Below are 23,470 nucleotides of genomic sequence, written 5' to 3'. Positions count from 1 at the left end.
AGTTTAGGGGGAGAAATAAAAACAAACAAAAATTAGAAAATCTTAAAAAATCCAAAAACATTAGAAAATCAGAAAATCCAAAAATATGTTGGTTATGGAATGTGCTTGTAGGTGATGTGATGGGAAGTGATATAATCATGTGATAACATGCAATCTGAATCTGTGTAAGGGACATAATCTGAATTGTCTAGGCTCTGTGTTCGATGCGCTGGTAGGCACTTGAGATTAAAATGGACTTGACTAGGCATTAATGAACTTAAGGAATCTAGAGACTTGAAAAATCTTGACCTAGATAGATCCATTTAGCCTGCTAATATGACGCTCAAATAGGTTGAGCAAGGAGATAAACATGATAATCCATCGGTCACATTAAAGTAATCCGTATCTAGAACTGTGGTTTAACTCTTCCTCGATGTACGGACTTTGTCCTTAATTCCGGTATTGATAGGGCGACTGGGGAATTCCGATAAAGTAGGTCTATAGGAAATTATTTTCCTGCTTTCTTTCTGTTAGTCATATGTTGCCTCCTCTGCGTGATTGAATACATCCGACCTGAACTGCAACATATGCAACTCTATTTCTATGCATCTTCTATCTATGCAATTCTTCCTGCCTGTTAGCCAAATGTTGTCTCCTTTGCGTGATTAACCATCCGACCTGGTACACAATATATGCACCATTGTACTTCTCAATCCCTCTAAATCTGGTTAGTCATATGTTTCACCCTCTGCGAGATTGGAAGAGATCTGACCTGAGTGTATAACATATGCATTCTAAATCTAACTTCTTCCTTAATAATTGTCTGCTCATATGGTGTAAGGAGTATTCTGGAAGAACTTGATTATTCGGGTATATCAGGAAGCGAGAAACACGTTCTAGTACAACTAAAATTGAACACTTATAGGTTGTCTGTAGATCTCGCTGCTCAATTTATGTGGACAACAATATTCTTGGTCGTCGTCAGCTGAATGGTCTTTTAGGAAAATTATCTAAGTTCTTAGGATCACATTGTCTTGTCACTTATAGTATGTCCTAATTTTGTCATAATTTTTCGTGTTTAAGTGGACCACAATACCGGCGATCGACCAGACATAGACATGAAGGTTGAAGTACCGACAAGCGGAGTAAGAGTGTCTAAAAACTTTGATCCCAAATCACTCTTATAGCTATTATTTTTGTTTTTGTTAAGTTTGTTCATAGTGTTCTTCTAATTTAAAAATTAGGGGAGAATTAAAAATTTTAAAAACCAAACAAAAATCATAAAATTAAAAAATCCCAAAATTGTGTTATTTCTGTTTTATTTCTTTTTCAGAAAATATGAAAAATCCAAAAATATTGTGTGCTAAGTTTTCTTTTAGTTTTGTTTTGTCTTGAAAAGTGAATTCAGATGTAGATGAGACTCATGGAGACTGTATCGAGATTTCTGAGCCAAGGCTTCATCCGTGAGCATCGAAGAATTCTCATTCCAAGGAGCAAGAAATGAAGATTATTCTTTCAACATTCAATCCTTCAACCCCAGAAGCAAGGTGAAGCTGCAATTGAAGATTATGTGACGGATTGCATTGAATCCTCCTCAATCAGTCTGCTGCTATCTATGAACCTGCTGAAGTGATCCAGAAGATTAGTTCTCTCTAATATTCTCTCTGAAGATTCTCAAGCTGAAAACGCTATCTTTCAAGAATCTTTTCAAGAAGCCTCCTCACCCAACATGCGTTCAAAGCCAAATCTTGAAGAAAAGCCTAACTGCGCAAGATGAAGTCATTCATTGAAGATTCATCAAGTTCATCTTGAAGCTGTGAAGAAATCAAAGATTAACGCTGAAGCTAACCTCCCAATGAAGATTGACAAGAAAATCCAACTACTTTTTAGGGGGAGCTTGTTGGGTCAATTAGAAAAGAAAGCTATAAACCAAGGGGGAGATTGTTGGGTCTAAAATTATGGCTTATACTTTACTCTTCTAGGAAAATGTATTTTTGTGTCTTGGACCGTAAACAGCTTGGTGTTTACGGCCGTATACGTGTTTACGGTTGTGTTTACGACCGTAAACCCATTCACGGACCATGTCTACTATATATAGGGTGAGGAGTGCATAATTGTAGGAAGGTGGAGAGCTTATGTGTGTGAAACCCAAGGTGTTCTAGAGAGAGAAAGTGAGAGAGAAGAGAGGAGCTTTAGTGTGTATGTGTGTGAATCTTGTATCTGGATCTTAATTCATAGCAATTCATACAAGATTCATCATCTTCTTCTTCTCCTTCTCTTCTATTCTGATCTGGCATCATCCGTTTGATTGGGATTCCGCACCATCACACGGATCTGATTAATACACAAGAAGATTGTGGACTTACAGTCTGCTTTCACGTCGAACTTGTTTCGGTTTTCTTTAGAATTAAAGATGAAACACCTGGAACCGAAGACAAGGAAAAACTTGACGTTAGGTTTGCGATTATTTAAGATTTCATATGGAGTAAGGTTGAATCGCTTATTCAAGAAGGATCTATTTTGAGTGTAGCAAGTTGTGGCGATTACATCAGCCCATAAATACAAAGGTAAAAAGGCGAAACCAAGCATGGTTCGGGCTGCTTCACATAAGAAACGGTTGCGTCTTTCAACTATGCCATTCTGCTGTGAAGTGTAGGGAGAAGAAAAGTTGTGAGTTACTCCCTTTTTGGCTAAGAATTGTTCAAACTCTTTGTTTTTAAATTCCAGCCCATTGTCGTTTCTGATGTTGCGAACCAGCTTTCGCAAATGAATTTCCACTTGGTTTATAAAGTTCTTCAGCTTTGGAGTGGCCTCTGATTTCTGTTTAAGAAAATATACCCAAGTGAAACGAGAAAAATCGTCAACAATAACAAGAATGTACTTACTACCACCGACACTTTTGATTGCAGATGTTCCACATAGATCAATATGAAGAAGCTCAAGAGGCTCGATGATCTTTGTGTTTACAAGAGTTAGATGACTCTTTTTGCTTTGTTTCCCCATTTCGCATGCTGCACACATGTATCCTTATCAAACTTCAAGAGAGGAAGCCTCGCACGTGATCACCAAGAACTAGCTTGTTGATGTCTTTGAAGTTAAGGTGCGATAGCCTTCGGTGCCATAGCCAGATTTCATCGACGTGAGCCTTCGTTTGCAGACATATAGCAGGCTTCCCTCTTATGGGATTTATGTTTAGGGGATACATCTCCCCTTTTCGCTGTGACTTCATTAAACTGCTTTCGTCTTTTTCTCTATAATTTCTGATCCTTCATCATCAAAGGATACCTTCAGGCCAGATCCCACAACTAATTAGGAAACACTAATTAGATTGTGTTGCAATCCTTCCACGTAAGCCACCTTCCGAATAGAGAACTCTCCATTTGTGATCATCCCGTATCCTTTTATTGTTCGAAAAGAATTATTGCCATACTTTACACATCCTCCATCTTTGAGAGCACGAAACTCTCTCAGCTCTTCCTTTCTTCCTGTCATGTGACGAGAGCAGCCACTATCAATATACCATTCATCGTCAAACTGCTCGTCACGTATGACCTGCAAAAATTAAGCGGATTTAGGAACCCAAAGTTTCTTGGGTCCCGGTGAGCCTTTTACAGAACAAGGAAAAGCAACAGAAAGATCAAGCATATACATTTGTTTTATTAAAGTTGTTTCGTCTGTCCTTTTGATGGTAAAGACTTTGATTTTGTTCCTTGTTTTGTTAGAATCAGTTTGTTTTTCTTTAGGTTGATTCTTAACAAATTCTTTCTTTTCCTTCCTAGGGTTAGGGGTTGTCTTCTTTGTTTGGACTTCAGAATCTGAGACGAGCTTTCCTTTCCCTTTAACATACTTTATAGGAGTTTTCTTTGGTAGAGAGTGAGGAGGATTGGGTTTCTCAGAAAACCTTTTTGGAACTGTTGACTTATGAGCGAAACTGCGATTTTGTTCTGTGAAGCGTAGGAACTACAGTCAGAACACTGTTTGGGTTTCGCTTGTGGATGTACTTTCATCTTATGATTGGAATCTTTCTCTTTACGTACATAGTTGGAGTTCTGGGATTGCCAAAACTGCTTCCTTTCATTGAGATTTTTCTAATATTTCCTATTTCGTTGACGTTTCTGCTCTGCAAGTTGCTTGGAAGATTTGTGAATATTCACATTCGGCTTCGCCTTCTTGGCATGAGGTTCGGTTCTTACTGACTGAGGTTCGGCTCTTACTGAGTGAGGTTCGCTTGAACCTTTTGAAGATTTACTTCCTACGTCCTTGGTACGACTTGTACTAGCTTTATCGAACCTTGATGGTTTATTTAGTGGTTCATCTACGTATCTGCCTTTTACTCTCCATGAGGTTCGTTCCGACTAACCTTTGGGTTCATCAGCATTGAAGATTGGGGCTAACCAAAAATACTCATCACAGTCATCAGCATTATCTTCATCTACTATGATAGTTATCTCAACTGTATGATCCTTAGTAACTCTAGTGGTAGTATACACCTGATTTGGTACGGTTTGTACCTTTTCGTATACCACAACCTTCACTTTCAGGAACTTGACCTTGTCCTTAGACATTCGAGCGAACTCAACAGAGTTTTCAGATATAAGGACTTTTGTTGGTTCGGTTTCAGTTTTAATAAATTCAGAACAGTCAACCTCATCCTCTATAGATATTTCATTCATGTAACTATCCTCATCAAATTCAGATGTGTTTTCAGCATTGATCCTTTTATCTGATCTCAACATAGAACTCGACAAGTCAAATTTCTGTACAGTTTCGGTCTTTATTTTCAATCTGTCATTTTCATCCAGTAAGTTTTTGAGCATGTCCTTGTGGCCTTTTGTAAGTCCCCAATTAAGGATCCAAATCAGTAATCAATGAAAGCAAATATCAATCAAATAGAGTGTAGAAGGAGTAGAAGAGAAATAACATCAAGCATGCACACATCTATTGCTCATAAATGTCAGGTACACCTTGAAAGTGCACACACTACATTGTTCAGCAACCCCGCACTGACACAATATCAGCCCCTATTTATAGACCCCTCACCAGCACATGAGTGTGCAGCCACACACGCGTGTGCGGCCGCACACACATGTGTGGCAGCACACGCTGTGTGCGGCCGCACACACATGTGTGGCAGCACACACACACTAAGTTTAAGCAACACTACTGCATTACACACACTCCCACCCTATATAAAATTGATGCCTAGCTCAAACCATAATATCATGGACTTTCAATCTCCCCCTTGGTTTGAGGCTAGCATAGTTTTGATCTGCACTCTGTTGGCTTCTCATACAACATCATGTCAGATCTTCCCATGGAGCCCATCCACATCCTTCCATTAATGATTGTAGCCACCATCGCAGTAAATTCTTTAGCAGCAGCCTCCATAACATCCTTTCTACATATAATCTGGTGACGAGCCAGAGTGCGGATATCTCTTTCTCTGAATCGAAGAAGATCTTTGGCACTGATTAATCTCAAGACTTCATCTCGATCCTTGAATTTAATGGCAGTAGTCGCAGTTTCGTTATTATATGCCCAAAATTCCATATTATCAAGGTATCCCTCCTGGAAGTGTTGAGGAATAGGAATTTCCTTTTGCTGTTTTGTCGCAGGCCAGAGAATGATCTTCATTGGACGTTCTGTTTCAGGATCAATGATGTCCTTGTCTTTCAGAACCAGTGCTTTTGCTGTCTTCATTGAAGGGAAGTTATCTCTGACCTGCCTTTCCAGAAACTGCTTGAAGCTCGTAGCACTTGGATCTTCTGAGGGATTATGGAATGGGGCCCTGGATAATTCGGCTAGATCAACTTTGGTCCATGAGTTAAAATCATGAGTGCTCTTGTAGTGCTCTGAACGACCAAAGTTTCTTTTAACCACCCATGGATTAGACTCAGGATCATAGGCCCACATTCGGATTCCAGATCTATCTCCATACTCGTCACCAAATTTTCTTTTCTTTAGGTCAGTCACAGTCAAAACAGGGTCTTTTGCCTTGCGATTCTCATTAGAGTTTTTCATGAAGAGTAAGCCTTCTTTCTCGTTGGCAGTTACGGATCTTTTTCCCTGTTTGACTTTTATGTGGGCTCTGCTTCCTTCTGGCTCCTTTTCAAATCTGTTGACAACAGTGGTTGTTCTAGGAGCAGGTGGATTGACTGGAAGGTCTTCAGACTGTGTGGGGGATGTGGGAGGATCATCGATTCCATGAGGCTGCCGAAAAAGGGCCTTGACTTTTTCTCCAAAAGCTTCATACAGAACGTTCTTGAGATTGAAGTAGATAGCAGTTACTGAACCAAGACTCGTCTGTAGATCATTAATCTGCTTTGTCTTCTCCTCATCATTTGCTATGAGCTCTTCAACATAAGAAGTGAGTTGATCCATCTGAATGGTCTTCTCAATGAGTTCCTGTCGGAGAATCCCAATTTCTTGTTGAAGATCAGACGAAGAAGAATCGTCATCACCTGTGTGCTCTTCTCTGAATGATATTCCTTTTCCACGAGAAGAGGTAGGAATTGGTTGGGCCAGGTAATTTGCTAGTCTGATTGAGGCCTCATCCATTGACGGTCTGGTAGGAGAATATTCTGGGATAGAGGATGCGCCGCCTGTTTCATACATAGTGCTTGGGCCTTCATGAATTGGTGGGGAGTAAGCAGTAGCAGTAGTGACGGTGGAGAAAAACTGAGGTGCACTACTCACGATAGGGACCTCCAGATTCGCAATTGATTGACTTGTTTCCATGGAGAACTGGGAGGTCTGGGGCTGAGTCGATTCAAAAAACGACCGGAGCAGATGTAGAGATAGTTGATACAGAGGGAGGAATCTCCGTAATCACATCTCCTTGACTTGATGTAACCTTCGTGGGCTTAGGTAAGGAGAGCAAAATTTTGAGAGCGTTTCCTTCATCTCTAGTCTTGGTTGCTGAAGAAGCAACTTCATTGACTTTATTAAAGCAGCCGCTGGAGATCTCAGGAATGGAACCAAAATCTTCATCATTGAGATCAAACTCAATGTGTGTGGGGATGTCATCACTTATCCCTGTAAAATCAATTTCCTTCAAAAAATCTATGTCACTATAAAGATCATCATCATCATCATCATCGTGATCTGATTTTGTTTCATCCTCCTCTTGATGGTCATGTTCCTCAGCCACTATAGCTGAAGGAGAATCATGAACCTCTACAATTTCTGGCTCAGAGGATGAATGCACAATGTCTTCAGGCTCCGAAGAAATGGACTGATCTTTTGATCCTGATTGATTACTTTCTTCAAATATTCCGAATTTAATCAGTGGGACTTTCCTTCATAAACAAACTTTCCACCTCTCTTTTGTTTCATTAATCCGAAAGCATTTGGACCAACAGATTTAAGATCCAACGTTTTGTTTCCTCTCCGTAGCTCGGATGCATCACATTGAAGATGATTTGCAGAAATCTGGGGTACATAAAAAATGTATCCCTCTTGCTCCCCTCAAGATTTAGTACCATCTCATGCATTATAAACTTTGAAAAGTTGAACTCAATCCTGCAGCCAATGTTGTGATAGCTCCTGTGTTGGCTGAGGAGATTTCATTTGCACCTGATCTCCTGCCAGAAATACAGCTCATAAACACGTGAGCCAGATATTTCCAACAAGGAGGAAGCAGTTTCTTGATGGTAGGGGGATACGTTCCTTCATAACCCATCTGGTCTAACACATCCTGGGCTTGATGAATGTCGATCTCCATATGGTAATCAGATCTATCATTAATTTGGAGAGCTTCCCGAATAATGCTTTGTGACACTTGAATTTTCTTTCCTTCAACAGTAGCTTCAATGAGTTTTTCATCCTTGTTATCTTTCGTCACAACTACACTTCTCCAGAGTAGCTTCAATGAGTTTTTCATCCTTGAATTTTCTTTCCTTCAACAGTAGCTTCAATGAGTTTTTGATCAGATTCTGGTAAATTGCAGGGCAAGTTGTGAATGCATGGACCAGACAGCATTTCTTAAGACCATCAACAATGAATTTTAAATCATTGTGAGCTGCAGGAGGATCTTCAAGGAAAACAGCAGAGTTGTGAACCTTACCAAATTACAGATCTCCCATCTTAACCTGAGAAGAAACACAAGCAATCATTAGGGCAAAAATGATGATTTGTGCAACCGCACATGAGAGTGCACACAGCCGCACACGTGCATGTGTGCAGCTGCAGCCGCACATGCCCAATCGTTCAAGAAAAGGAGTGGCCACACATGGTTCAGCCGCACACGCCGAATCGTTCAAGAAAAGGAGTGGCTGCACACGGTTCAGCCGCACACGCTATGTGCGGCCGCACAAACCCTGTGCGGTCGCACTTACAATCAAAACACTTAGTCCTTCGATTAAACAACAAACTATCATCGATTTCTCATAAAAGAATTTTGATTTCGGAGTCGAGTTCATAAGAATTACCAGTAAAGAGCTTTGATTTCAAGAAAAAATTAATGTTAGAGAGAGAGAGAATGAGAGCTGTGTGCGGTTGAGGGAAAAGAAAATGAGAACAGTGCCGGTGACATTCCCACCGCACACACCCTATATATATACCAAAAAAATTTCAATTCTCCCCCTTCAACCTTTTAATAATCAACAACCAAGACCCAAACTCAAACATTTTTCAAAAAACAAACCATTTTGAGGATTAAATTTTAAAATTAATTTTTCTTAAGAATTTTAAAATTAAAACTAAGCTTAAAAATAAAAATAAAAATAAAAATAAAATAGAATAAAATAAAATAAAATGGAAATACTAATAACGACAAAAATTAAATTTTAGATTTAATCCTATAAATTGTTTAACCTTTTGAGACGTGGGATCAAAGTTGTTAGACAGTCTTAATCCGCTTATCGGTACCTTTCATCTTCACACCTTTATCTGGTCGATCGTCGGTATTGAGGTCCACTTAAACACGAAAAATTTGTGACAGATTTTTGGACATACTATTTGTTACAAGACAAGTGAATTTAAGTTCTTAGATACTATATCTGATCCTAAGTTCCTAGATACTATATCTTAAGGACCATTCAGCTGACGACGACCAGGGATATTGTTGTCCACCTAAATTGAGCAGCGAGATCTATAGACAATCTTTGTGAGTTCAATTTTAATTGTACTGGAACATGTTTCCCGCTTCCTGATATACCCCAATAATCAAGAACTTCCAGAGTACTCCTTACATCGGGTGAGCAGAAAATCATTAAGAAAGAAGATGGATTCAAATTATTATTAATTATAGTTTTAGAGGGATTGAGAAGTAGAAGGTTGCATATGCTGTGTACCAGGTCGGATTATGAGTCACGCAAAGGAGACAACATATGGCTAACAGATAGGAGGAGTTTCATATATATAATTTGCAGAGAAATAGATTTGCATATGTTGCAGTCCAGGTCGGATTTCTTCCAATCACGTAAAGGAGGCAACATATGACTGACAGATAAGAAGAAAAAGAAAAACAATTTTCTACAGACCTAACTCATCGTAATTTACCAGTCGCCCCATCAATACCGGAATTAAGGACAGAATCCGCACATCGAGGAAAAGTTAATCCACGGTTCCAAGTACGGGTTCAATTAATGTGACGAGTGGATTCCCATATATATCTCCCTGCTCAACCTATACGTGCGTTGTATTGTCAGGCTAAACGGATCTAACTAGGTCAAGATATGTTAAGTTTAAAAAAATTCTTAAGTTCAACTCTGCCTTGTCAAGTCCATTTAAAATCTTTCGTGCCTACCGGCGCATCAATCCAGAGTAAAGACCCTTCAACTTTGGGTACGTTACGCAGACTCAGATTGCCTGTTATCACTTGATAATATCACTTCCCAGTCACAAGTAGAACTAACAGCGACAATATTTTTGATTTTTCTGAATTTTTTATGTTTTTGGATTTTTGTTTATTTCTCCCCCTAAATTTGTGCATGGAAGAGAATGAAATGACCAAAATGCGCAAATTTAATCCTAAGTTTAACCAAAGAGTTTTAATCCTCAAAACGAATCATTTTCAGAAAATTAACCAGCACATCGAATCGAGCTTTGTTGAACGGCTTGGTGAACAGATCTGCCACATTATTATCAGTGTGAACCTGTTCTAGCCGAATGAGCGAACGCTCATAACAATCTCTGATAAAATGAATTTTGATGTCGATGTGCTTGGTTTTTGAGTGTTGGACTGGGTTTTTGGCAATTTGGATCGCAACCTCATTATCACAGAAAATAGGGGTTTCTTGAAAATTCAAACCATAATCCAACAGCTGATGTTGGATGCATATGACTTAAGAACAACAGGCAGACGCAGCAACGTATTCTGCTTCTGCTGTTGAGGTAGAGACGGTATGCTGCTTCTTGCACTGCCATGAGACCAGTCTATCTCCCAGAAATTGGCATCCTCCTGAAGTCGATTTTCTATCAAGCTCGCACCCGCCATAGTTGCTGTCTGCAAAAGCATAAAAGTCAAATTTGGGATTTTTCGGATACCAAAGTCCCGGTTTTGGGCAGCCTTTGAGATACCGAAAAATCCGTTTAACAGCAGTAAGATGAGAGAGTTTAGGATTCGCCTGGTAGCGAGCGCATTGACAGACCGCAAACATTACGTCTGGGCGACTAGCAGTCAGATACATGAGCGATCCGATCATTGATCGATAGTATGTCTGATCTACAGATTCGTCTTCAAGATCAGGAGCCAGTAACGGTCTCTCCGCCATGGGTGTAAGAGTAGGTTTCGCGTCTCGAAACCCGAACTTCTCCAGCATATCATCCACATACTTTGCTTGATGAATAAGGATTCCGGTTGAAGATTGTTTGACCTGAAGCCCCAAAAAACATGGTCATTTCCCCAAGCGAACTCATCTCGAACCGCTTCTTCATCACCTCCTCGAACTCTTTGCAAAGTTGATGGCTTGTCGACCAGAAAATAATGTCGTCCATATAGATTTGAACAAGAATTTGATCCGGACCGACATGTTTGATAAATAAGGTTTGATCAATGGTGCCTCGGGAATAGCCGTGATCGAGCAAATGCTTAGTTAGGGTAGCATACCAAGCTCTAGGAGCTTGATACAGCCCATACAAAGCTTTGTCTAACTTGTAGACATGGTTGGGAAGCTTTGAATTAACGAAACCGGGTGGTTGGTCGACATAAATATCCTCCTTGACCTTTCCGTACAAGAAAGCCGTCTTGACCTCCATTTGGTATACGGTGAAGTTCATGTAGGAAGCATAAGCAAGGAAAATACGAATAGCTTCCAAGCGTGCCACCGGAGCATAAACCTCCGTATAATCAAGACCCTCAATCTGCCGAAACCCGCGAACTACTAATCTCGCCTTGTTACGCACAATTACACCTGAGTCGTCTTGCTTGTTCTGAAAGACCCATCTGGTATCAAGAGATTTCTTTCCTTTTGGCAGCTCCACCAACTTCCAAACCCCGAGTTTCTCGAATTGATTAAGTTCATCATGCATGACGTCAACCCAGCTGGGCTCATTCAGAGCCATTTCGACAGATTTGGGCTCAATCTGAGAAATGAAGCAAGAGTAGAGACATGTATTAACATCTCCACTCTGGCTTCTCGTTTGAACACCGTCGCCCAGCTGGCCAATGACGTTCTCTATTGGATGGTCGCACTGAATGCGTGCAGGGATCTCGTAGCTGACATCATTGACAGTGACTGGAAGAGTATGAATGTTAACCATTCCTTCATTTGCTGAATGATCCACAAAAGAAGAACCAGGTTCGTTTGTCGGATCTGCTACAAACTCATCAGCGATTCTTTCCGGAAAGAGAAGTTCCATCAGATTTGTAGTTGCAGCGGAACTCTCTTGGTTCATTAACTCTCTTTCCACTGGAGTTAGAGGAGTAGCGTCAGCATCAGGAGAAGGTTGTTGAGGGGAGGACTCAGAAGAATCGGTTTGAAGAGAGGACACCGCCGGAGAATCAGAAGAAACCAATGGTGGTCTGTAAACAACTTCTTCGTCTTCGTCTTCAGAAATGGTTTTCGAACTAGATGTAGACCCTACTTGATTATCCGACGACACATTGAATGATTTGAAAAGAGATGTGTAATCAAATAACCAATCTGGACCCACTCTAGCGTCTGTCTTATTTTCTTCAAGCCAACGAACGTCGTAAGACTCCACAATCTGTTTCGTCTTCTTGTTATAAACCTTGTATGCAGTACGAGCAACGTATCCAGCAAAGTAACAATCATCGGCTTTTGCATTGAATTTGGGGTTGGATTCCAAGTGAAGAAGGGTGTAAGGGCAGCCAAATACTCTGAAATGGCTGACAGATGGCTTGCATCCGTATAAAATTTCGTACGGTGTTTTCATTTGGGCTTTGTTAATCAGCACGCGATTCTGAACATAGCACGCCGTGTTAGTTGCCTCCGCCCAAAAGAACACAGGAAGTTTGGAATCACACAGCATCGTCCTTGCGGCGTCTTTAAGAGTTCGATTCCTGCGTTCGGCAACCCCGTTTTGTTGAGGTGTTCGAACAGAACTGAACTGACGCACAATCCCTTTCTCAGCGCAAAAATGGTCAAGAACGGCGTTCTTGAACTCTATTCCATTGTCAGAACGCAGCGCTTTCACTAGATTGTTGGTCTGATTTTCGATCATCACAATGAGTCTTTTGATGAGGTCAGTGATCCCAGCTTTGTTGGACAGAAAGAAGACCCAAGTAAACCGAGAGAAATCGTCTATCACAACGAGGCATTATGAGTTGCGATTGATGCTGAGAACATTAACCGGACCAAATAAATCCATATGTAACAACTCGAGCACATGACTAATGGAGTTAATCTGCTTTGGAAAGTGAGGTTTCCTATGATGTTTTCCTTGAGCGCAGGAAACACATTTTTCAAATGTAATGAAATCTCTGACAGGTAATCCTCGGACCATTTCGTTCTTTGCAAGCCGATTCAGGTTCTTTGCATTAGCGTGGCCGAGACGACGATGCCACAACATCGCATTTTGTTCAGAAGCTTTGGAGAAAAGGCAAGTGACTTCGTCGGGGATATTGCTGTTCATGTCTATAATATAGGCATTTCCATCCCGCTTAGATTTTACAAGAATCCAATCATCTAGAATGACAACGCCTGGATTTAAGATCAGACACTCTTTATCTGTGAAATCAGTGGAGTAACCCTTGTCGCAAATCTGGGAAACGCTCAGCAAGCTGTGTTTTAATTCTGGAGCAAAGTTAACATTCTCAAAACTCAGCACTCCATTTGAAACAGTTCCTTTCTGAGTTATTTTTCCGCCCTCTCCGCCCGCAAAGGAAACATATCCTCCATTGAAAGTTTGAATGTCGTGCAATTGGGATATGTCTCCAGTCATGTGCCGGGAGAAGCCGCTGTCGACATACCAGGGTCTGACGACATTCCTCCGCAACTATCCCTGCACGATGAGCGGAATCATTTAGTTTTGGGGACCCAGGTCATCACAATCCTGGGTTGACCCTTTCCTTTCACAGATTTTTCATTTGATTCGTTCTTTTCATTTGATTTAGAGATTAATGGTGACTGAACTGAAGTTAATTTTGGAGTCCACTGAAAGTTAGATTTTGAAATTTTGTTAGTTTGCTTCGAGCCAGTGGATTTTCTACTCAAAGAGTTTGAAGATCCGGTCCTGCTCTTTGACAAATTCGACTTAGGCTTAGCCTGAGTTGATTTTGGCAAACTACTGTTGAATTTACAAAAAACCTGTTTGTTCTTTTGAGTATTTATCATTTTCTTCTTTGGATTAGTGTTCAAGTCACCATTTCGAGAATGAGTTCTGGGGGTTTTTCTAGTTAAAGATCGTCCCCGAAATTCGTTCTCTCCTCTTTTTGTTATATGAGAAACAAACATCCAGTTCATACAATTTCTTGCAATGTGTCCAGCAGTGCCACAGTTAAAACATATTTGTTTATTATCAATGGTTTTGGCACTGCTATCGACAGATTTATTCTTTCCTTTTTCATTTTTAACACTTCCACACTTGCAAGAACCATCACAGGATTTTGAAGCAGATGTGGAAGGTGTAGAGATATTCAAATCAGATTTAGCAGTTTTATCAGAAACAACACCATCATTAACAGAATTATCAGACTGAAATAATACACCACCAGACACAAAAATATTAGCGTTTGATTTTGATACAGACTCATCACAGAAAGTAACACCAAATTTAGACACATGATTATTTGACTTAAGCGTTTCATCTTCATGCTCCCTCTGAACTACTGATGTATCTACACTTGAGGTAGAAACGTTAGTATGCAAACTATCATTATTAGACTGTATTACCTGATCAGAAGCTGACTTTCCGTATACCATGTGAGGTTCTCTGTCAATTTCTTCTTGAGACAAAGGAATAACAGTGTAGGTATGATTGAAGGGAGGGGGAACACTCTAAAATCCTAGTCCAACTTTTATTTGATTACCATGAGTGATATCTCTCCAGTGCATTTGACCTTCGATCATTTTTGCAATTGTTTCACTTGACCCATCGTATTTTTTGAAATTAAATTCATCATTTTCAAAACGATTTTTCAATGTGTCAAGTTCCACGGTTACAACAGCAAATTTTCTTTTGAAATGATCATAATTCTCACATTTGTTGCTGTAATCCTCTTGCAATTTTTTAAAATCCTTTGTTTTGTTTTCTAACTGAGTCTTTAAGGGCTTTTGATTTTTCCTAAGTGTGTATCCCTCATATTTCAGGTCCTCGTTCTCTCTTTTGATTATCTCAATTTGATCTCTAAAAAATTTAACAGTTTTAATGCAAGACTGAGAACAACCAAATTCACTAACCTCAGATTTCACCGGTTTTAGAGTAGTTTGCACCAGGAATGCAAACTGTAGATTCATCATTTCTTCTTCTGCATCTGTCTCTGCTTCTTCTTCAACTTCATCCTTGATTTGAGCAAGATTTGCTTTTTCAGGTCCTGAAATGTTTAGGGCCTGAATTTGATCTTCCCAGCTAAAAGATTGGGCCACCATTGCCAAATTGGCAGACTGATTGTTTGAAGATGATCCTTTGTTGTTGCTGTGAACATAAGTCACTGGCACCATGGTTCTTTCAGAGTTCTCTCGTTGATCGGGTTTTGGACATTCCCTTGCAAAGTGTCCAGGTTCATGACAATTATAGCAACGCAACTTTCCTTTACTGAATCCCATTTTCTTGTCAGAATTTACACCCCAGTTGTTCTTTCCCGTTTTATTGGAGAATTGTTTAGCCCTGAATACTGCCATTGCCATTTGCCAAGTAATGTCCATCTCTTCCACATCCTCAGGATGAATTTGGTCGAGGTCAGCGAATGAGAGTTGTGGAGATAGTTCTACGGCCACAAAGGCATTGTAACAGTTCACTAATCCAATAGCGAAAGCCATATTATCCTCTTTTTCACTTGCAGATGAACTTTGAGAACCAATTCCATGAGTTTGAACTGAAACAGCTGTGGAAGAACCAACACTAGAACCATCTTGAGATATGTTTTGAGACTGAGGGACTTGAGTTTGTTGCATTTGAGATATGTTGTATGGTATGTTTTGATGAGCTGCATAAGGTTGAACTTGAGGAACTTGAACTTGAGAATTTTGATGAGTGGTAAAACTTGAGAAAGCTGTGTTGTTGTTTTGAATTCCAAGATTAGCTGTAGAGTATGAGTTGACATGGTTGATCTCTCTTTGTTTATCATCAAGATCACAAGCTTTGATGATTGCCATTGTTTCGGCTAAGCTCAATCAATTCAGGTCTTTAGTCTTTTTAATCACTGAGACATTCATGTCCCAAGATTTTGGAAGAGAATTTAGCAGCTTTTTGTTGATCTCGGACCGTGTAACCATCACACCCGCGGAGCTTATTTCAGTTGTTAGGGTAATAAACCTTTGAAATTGATTTTCCAGTGATTCTCCCAAGACGTAATTAAACATGTTGAATTTTTGTCTGAGCATGTCTTGTCGGCTTTGCTTCATGTCTTCATTTCCTTCGTAGACTTCTATGAGTGCTTCCCACAGTGCCTTTGCTGATGTGTATTCATGAAATCCTTGAGCAATCTCAGGAGACAGTGCCATGGTGAGTGTAGCAAGTGCCTTTTCTTGTTCCTCGACTCTTTCAAAGTCATCATCAGTGTAGTTTTCAACTTGTTTGTCAGTTACAATACCATCTTCTAGAGTTGTTGTAATCCGAATCGGACCTCTTAAAATACTTATCCAAATTTTGAAATCTTTCATCTTGATATACTTTTCAATTCGATATTTCCATTCAAGAAATCCTTCAGCTGAAAGTAATCGTGGAATTCGAGTAGTAGTTCCCATAATTGCATCCAATTCTTGATGAGCAATCATGCTTTGAGGTTCCATTTTGTTACCAAATTACACTTAACCGTACACGCAAATCCAACCGCACACTAAGTAGCACACTCAACACTACTCGAATTTAATTCAGTAAATTTAATCGCACACACAGTTCTTGACATCAAACACAATCGCAACCGCACACACAGTTCTTGACAGCAAACACTTTAACTGCACATGTAACCGCACACACTTCAACTCAACCGCACACCCTCAAGTCTTTGACCGCACACAAACCTTAACCGCACACAGACCTTAACCGCACACAAACAAGAACTCAACCGCACACACTTTTAACCGCAAACCTTCAAACAATTTCACCAGCAAACCTTCAACAGTTCACCAGCAAACCTTCAACAGTCACCAGAAGAAAATACCGTTTTTCACTCTTTTTGCTCAAAAAACTTGATCGAAAACTCGTTTTTAGGAAAAATTTAAAGAAGAAACCCCCTTTGATTTGCCCCGATCTATCCAAAAACCAAAAATCCTTTCAAAATAAAATCGAATAAGCTCCAGATCTGGAAAAAATGGTTGATATCTTCTTCAAATTGATACTGAATTTGGCTATGATACCAATTGTAAGTCCCCAATTAAGGATCCAAATTAGTAATCAATGAAAGCAAATATCAATCAAATAGAGTGTAGAAGGAGTAGAAGAGAAATAACATCAAGCATGCACACATCTATTGCTCATAAATGTCAGGTACACCTTGAAAGTACACACACTACACTGTTCAGCAACCCCGCACTGACACAACATCATCCCCTATTTATAGACCCCTCACCAGCACATGAGTGTGCAGCCACACACGTATGTGCGGCCGCACACAGTGTGTGCGGCCGCACACACATGTGTGGCAGCACACGCTGTGTGCGGCCGCACACACATGAGTGTGCAGCCACACACTCTGTGTGCGGCCGCACACACATGTGTGGCAACACACGCTGTGTGCGGCCGCACACACATGTGGGGCAGCATACGCACACTAAGTTTAAGCAACACTACTGCATTACACACACTCCCACCCTATACAAAATTGATGCCTAGCTCAAACCACAATATCATGGACTTTCATCTTTGGACTTAATAAACGACTTAATTTTGTCTAGTCCAATTCTGTAGGAGTCAGAAGTTTCTTCTGATGAGACAATTGATTCACACTTATAGCAATCAGCATCTATTTCGTCTTCCTTTAACTCAAGGAAAGGCAAAATCATTTTGTGAGTTTTATATCCAAATTCACAATTTAAATACAACTGAGTAATATTGGAATAAAGACGTTTAACAATTAAGCAAAAAATATTCCTTTGTTTCAAAAACTTTAAATTGTCACGTTGCAAATAAATTAGTTCATCTCTTCCTCTAACCAACTCTAATTCCTTCTTCTCTATCCACATCCTTCGCTCCTCACTTTTGGAAGATACCCTGCTAAGTTGATCAGTTAGGTTAGAATTTGTGAGGCGAGTTTGTTTTAGGCTACCACTTAAACTAGAGAAGGTGAATTTTAAATCATTTAAATCTTTTTCATAGTTAGATATGGGTATTTTAAGAGTTTCAAGGATGCAATTTACCTTCTTGATCAACTAATCACACTCATTGATCTGGTCTCCGATTGGTTTTGTGTTAAAGCATTTGTCTTCCCTCTCATTCGCTTCTTCACACCCGCCATCTTTTGTGTTGGCTCTCATTTGTGACACACCAGCTGTCACCATCAGACATCTGCTAGTAATATCAGAGCCTTCTTCCTTCGCAACAAATGCCCTGCCATGTGTGGGCTTGCGAACTTCTTCATCTTCCGAGTCAGTAGACCAAACCTCTACTCCACCGAACTCGTTCTCTGCATCATCTTCCTGCACAATCAAAGCAGGCATGGATTTATCATTAGCTTTCTTCTTTTGGATTTCCTCCAGATTACGCTTGAAGTAAGCTTCATCATCTTCTCCCTCTTTCTTCTCATTCATCTTTCGTAACATACAATCCTTCGCCAAGTGATTCTGCCCGTGACAGTAATGGCAGTCATACCCAAAGTTACCAACTAGCTTTTCTTCTTTCTTCTCTTCATCCTTCTGAGGAGTATTTTTGTTCTCCTCCTCCGCCTTCTCGGAGCTGTAACTCCCTTGAAAATTTCGGTTCTTAGCAGAAGGAAATTTCTTCCTTGCGAACCGCTTGGGGTTAGACACCATTAGAGCATACTCCTCACAAGTGAGATCACATTCTGAGAGATCAGTCTCAGGTTCTTCATCATCCACAGATTTACCTTTAGCCACGAGAGCCAAAGAGCCCAAACTAGAAACAACCTTTGACTCTTTTGTAACAACACTTTCATGTGACTTGAGAATCCCTACGAGCTTTGCCAATGAGTAAGACTTGAACTGTTCATGTGCTTTAACAATTGAAACCACCGCCATCCAGTCGGGTCTTAGGCCATTCATGAAAGTGACCTTCTGCTCGATCACCTCTTTGCCAATACCGTGCTTAATCATCTTACTGAGAAGATGGTTATAACGATTGAATGTTTGAATAAAACTTTCCTCATGCTTTTGCTTGAAGTCACCAAAGTTTGAAAGTAGAAGAGTTTGGATGGAATGCTCGAGATCCTCATCGGTAGAATATAACTCCTTAAGCCTTTTCCAGATTTTATTTGCAGTAGTGCACGTACTCACCAGACGAAAGGTATCATATTGTAAAGCGAATCTGATCATCCTTATTTCTTATATATTGCTAACCAGTTTATCCTTCTCATCTTGAGGGACTTCTTTCACATCTACCATTAGCTGGTTGAGCTCTTTCTATGTCTTGATGGTTCTGTTGGTTCCTGAGTGTGCGAAAGGACCCAAAGTAATGGCTTCCCAAATCAAGTATCCGTTATCTTCTGAACCAAGAACATAGTCTTCAAAGTGAAGAGCCCATACATCATATTCATGAATGTACAGGATCGGAATCCTTGTGGTCGAGCCAATACCGATGATTGGATTGTTTTGAGATTCGTCGGGAGACATGATGATTTGATCTGCGTACCTGCCAAGAATCAGACTTGTAAAGATTGAGTTAGGGTAATATCGAGATCTAGGAACAACGTCAATGAAGTGATGACGGCTCTAATAGATTCGATAAAAGCGGAAACCCTAAGGATTTTCTTCTAACAGAAGAGATGCGTATTATTTACACATCCTCCTCCTCTGATACCAATTGATGAGATTAAAACTGTTAAGATCGATAAGATTATTAACAAGCAACACAAAAACACAAAGTAAACAAGAACACACAATGAATCAAACTGATGTCGAATGATTAATAAGCCACAACCTCAGAAGAACTCTATTAAGAATTGCTACTGTAGAGGTGTGGTAGCTTTACAATAATGAAATCAACGACAAGCCTATACACGATGCATGCATGCACTATATATAGATCTTATAACCCTAATAAATGACGGCTGGATAGGCCCAAACCGTATACAAAAAGGACTAAAGTAAAAAGCCCAATAACGCAATCTTCTATGCCCAACAGTTGTTTTTCTTGCAATTATTCATACGAACATTAAATTCGTATATTGAGCAGTTGTATACCGTTCCACTTCTGAAGCTTGGAAAAAGAACCGCTTGATTTTTACTTTCTTGTCTTTTCCCGAAAAAACTAATCCCATAGGCTTTAAACAAATTTCCCCATCAGCAAGCTTCTTCAGTTCATCTTGACTCTTCACAATCTCTGGAGCAACTTTTACTTCCTTTCCCAATGCAGTACACAACTCAATATCAGTTAAGGCTAGACAATCATACTAATTATCTATAAAGATTTTGATGTGACCAAGACCAAGTCTCAAAATCTCTTTGTCTGTTCCATGAAGTTTCGAAGCGTCCATATCTTTGATAATCATTGCAACTTGAATAAGATCATTCAAGTTCATCAATGGAAAGTCAGCAACTGAAAAATCACACACCACATTGTTTGCCCTTACAACATGATATTGGAAATTATGAATCTTGTTCTCAAACAATACATCCTTAGTCACACTTATCACACGAATAACCTTGATAAGGGACCAAACTTCTTCCTGATTCTTTCCCACCACAACATGAAACCTCAACTTCATATGAAGAAATTCATCTTCGTCCTTGAATTTCTCAATAATTTTGTATTGAGCTGTGATGAACATCATTTCATTGATTTTGAAATCAAGTTGATTCATATCTGTGTTCTCTATTGCATAGCTTTTCCTTGGCTTCTTCTCGAATGCATACATTTCATTGTATGACACTCTTGCTTCAATATTTTGATAACTATGCAATTTCGTTGGATCACCTTTGTTCATAGTAGGAGGATCATTTTTACGAAGCATCAAAATACTCTGAATTTGATGTTGCTTCTCCATCTCTGCTTCAATTTCAACTTTCCTTTCTTCCTTGGACTTTTCTATCATAACCCCTTTTACTTTCCCTTTATCTTCTTCATTTTGTTTGGGTTTCGAAGAACTCCCTCCACCAGTAGACTCAATTACAATGCCTTTTGCAATTGGCCTTGTAGTAACTGTAGTTGCCATCACCGGTTCAGCCTTCGAAAATATTGGTTTTGTTGTAGGAATTTGAGTCATGAAAACTTTTCCCACAACCTTTGTTTCTTCATTCGTTTTCTCGGAAACATTTGCTCCTTTACCAACACCTTCCTTTTCTCCCCCTTGCACCCCTATGATAACATGCGGGGCATTTGTTGGTAAGATAGTGACAAACAGAGACAATGGAGCCAACATTTTTTGAATTGTTGCCTCAAATTAACGAAACTTCTGATCGACAAACTTAAGAGTGAAGATTGAGCCAACGTGTGGTCTGGTATATTTTCTTCTTCGGGATCAAATTCCAAATTAGCAAAGGATCCTCCAAACCCTCCATCATCATTATCATCATCATTTATGGGTTTAGGTGGGTCAGTGGACTGAGACGAAAAGAGAAAATTAATGGGTTGATTGATGACCAAATGAAAAGTAGGGGATTGAGTGGTTGTAGGAATAGTGGTGACAATTGGTGGTAACAAAGTATTGGTTTGAGTAGTGGAAGGTTCAAGAATACCTTGAGTAACAACTGGATGTTCATTGTTTGAGACTCCTTCACCCATGTTGACATTCACATCCGTATTAGATACGTGTGTGGAAAAGCCAGAGGTTCGAACCTCCTCATAAAATGACTCAGTTAACGAAACCTCAGGTGGTATGACTGAAGTCTGCATAGGAGTCGATACTTGTGTTGATTCACCAAGAATAGTAGATGTGTCCACTATCGAAGTTTCCACAGATCTACTTAAAATTCCTGTCATTTCGAAAGTCGACTTGACAAGTGATTTATGTTGAGGTGAAAGATTACCTATTGGAGAATTAGGAACAATTTAGTCTTCTTCATCTTCCTGAAGGATCAACTTTCTCTTCTTTGGCTTCTGTGTCTTCGTGGAAATATGCTTTGCAACATCCTCAGCCCCTGCGCTTCTTGGATGATGGTGACACCAGCATAGGAACTTCACAAAGAACAACTCGTTTCCGAGTGACATGGGGCTTACGAAACATCGACGGTGAGAAACTAGATGACTTCTCACGAGATTTTCTGGTTCGATGAGACATCTTTTTGAGACGCTTTAACACACCTGACTTTGTGGGAATAAGCTGGTTGGTAGGATCAGGTTGTTTAGTCTCCTGAGTTTTTACATATTTCTTCATAACTTTCACTACCTCTGCAGGCTTTTTCTTTGGTGACTTCTTGAACATGTTTCTTCGGAGTGGATTCATCAACAATCTTTGACTTTCGAGATTTCTTCGAAGAGCCTTCATCATGTTTTGTCAACAAAATACCAATTCCATCATTTGTGTGGATAGTAAGCAAATAAGCCTCCAACACAGGATGCGAAGGGTCAACCTTCTTGAGAATCCCATCACGAATCCTAGCAACAGTAGGAAAAATACTCACATCATCTTCAATCGTCTTGGGATAATGATACTTCAAGAATTCTGCTTTAGGCTCATCAGCAGGCACCAAAATAGTTTCCTTTTCATAAGCATATTGAAGAATTAGACTCCAATACCTTGCACATGAAATCCCATCTACTGCATTCGTGTTGTCGATACTTTTCAAAAATTCTTTCCACATCTGAGTCACATAAACATGTATATCATAGTAAATACCTGCGACCATAGCATACACCTCCATGCGTCCTTTGTCTAACCCAACACTTCGACCTGTGAGACATCGAAGATAAATCCCAAAAAGAAAATTCCACAAACTTGGAAGACCAGACTTCTTGAATTCACTGATCATTAAGAGAGTAGGTTGATAACCCATCTCATTGAACATGTGTAACACCTGTTCATTAGTGACTTTGTAGAAAGGTGGAGAATTATGGATTTGAAGAATCTTGACAAACAACTTCCTGGTAAGACGAAAATTCTTCTCATTGATCAAATTGAAAGTCATAGTATCCATCGTCTTGCTGTATGATGTAGTAGAACCTGCCATTGACAACCATGACATGGGTACTGCAAATGCACGGAACATCGCAGTCGATAAAACAAATTGTTTTAAAGCAACAATGAGCATCTTGAGTTCTTTAGGGTACACTGTAACATCACCATCCACTTGATAACTGTTACTCTGGATCTTCATGATGGGTTGTGAAGATGCACCATCAGTTGTGTTGGATTGAAGAGCGGCCATGATTAGGGTTTGTAGGAAAGTAATGAATAACAAAGAGATAAAGAGAGCACAGATCGTGTTGAGAATTTGTAGTACGCGTAAACTTGGAATGTCGACCTAATTGCCCCTTTTATATGTATCCCCGTTTTGAATTTCAAACGGTTGCCATTAATGATCGTGACATGTGGCCCTTGAAAGTTGCACCAGTAGCCATCATATACCCCATGTCATAAAAAGTATGGGACACGATCTCCGAGAATGATGCACAGTAACCAAACCGTCACTTCAAAAGTCTCTTCGTGAGTACTTGTGGATAAGGACAAAACCTTCGGAATAGAGGTTGGGCTCTTTCGTTTTTTGGTTTGAAAATGAAGTCATGTAATAGACTTTCGAAATCATTAGCCTGAGTTGGTAATACCCAGAACCTCAAGGATTTCGTGAGTGCAGTGAGCCAAAGAAAAAAGATAAGA

The 23,470-nt window shown here is 39.8% G+C and overlaps 1 protein-coding gene across 1 annotated transcript; it reads right to left on the bottom strand.

Moving 5' to 3' along the window:
- Nucleotides 1-15,716: 15,716 nt before the first annotated feature.
- On the bottom strand, nt 15,717-16,334 carry LOC145112626 (uncharacterized). The gene has a single exon (XM_079048768.1). It carries the CDS (start codon nt 16,332-16,334, stop codon nt 15,717-15,719), a length of 618 nt encoding a protein of 205 aa, XP_078904894.1.
- Nucleotides 16,335-23,470: the final 7,136 nt, after the last annotated feature.

This window comes from Lactuca virosa, chromosome 5 (assembly GCF_052849685.1).
Source record: "Lactuca virosa cultivar CGN04683 chromosome 5, Lactuca_virosa_CGN04683_v6, whole genome shotgun sequence".
NCBI lineage: Eukaryota > Viridiplantae > Streptophyta > Magnoliopsida > Asterales > Asteraceae > Lactuca > Lactuca virosa.
This window is presented reverse-complemented; position numbering and strand designations above follow the sequence as displayed.

Excerpts from the sequence above, each read along its gene's own strand:
- LOC145112626 (XM_079048768.1), bottom strand. The coding sequence starts at position 16,334 with ATGGAACCTCAAAGCATGATTGCTCATCAAGAATTGGATGCAATTATG.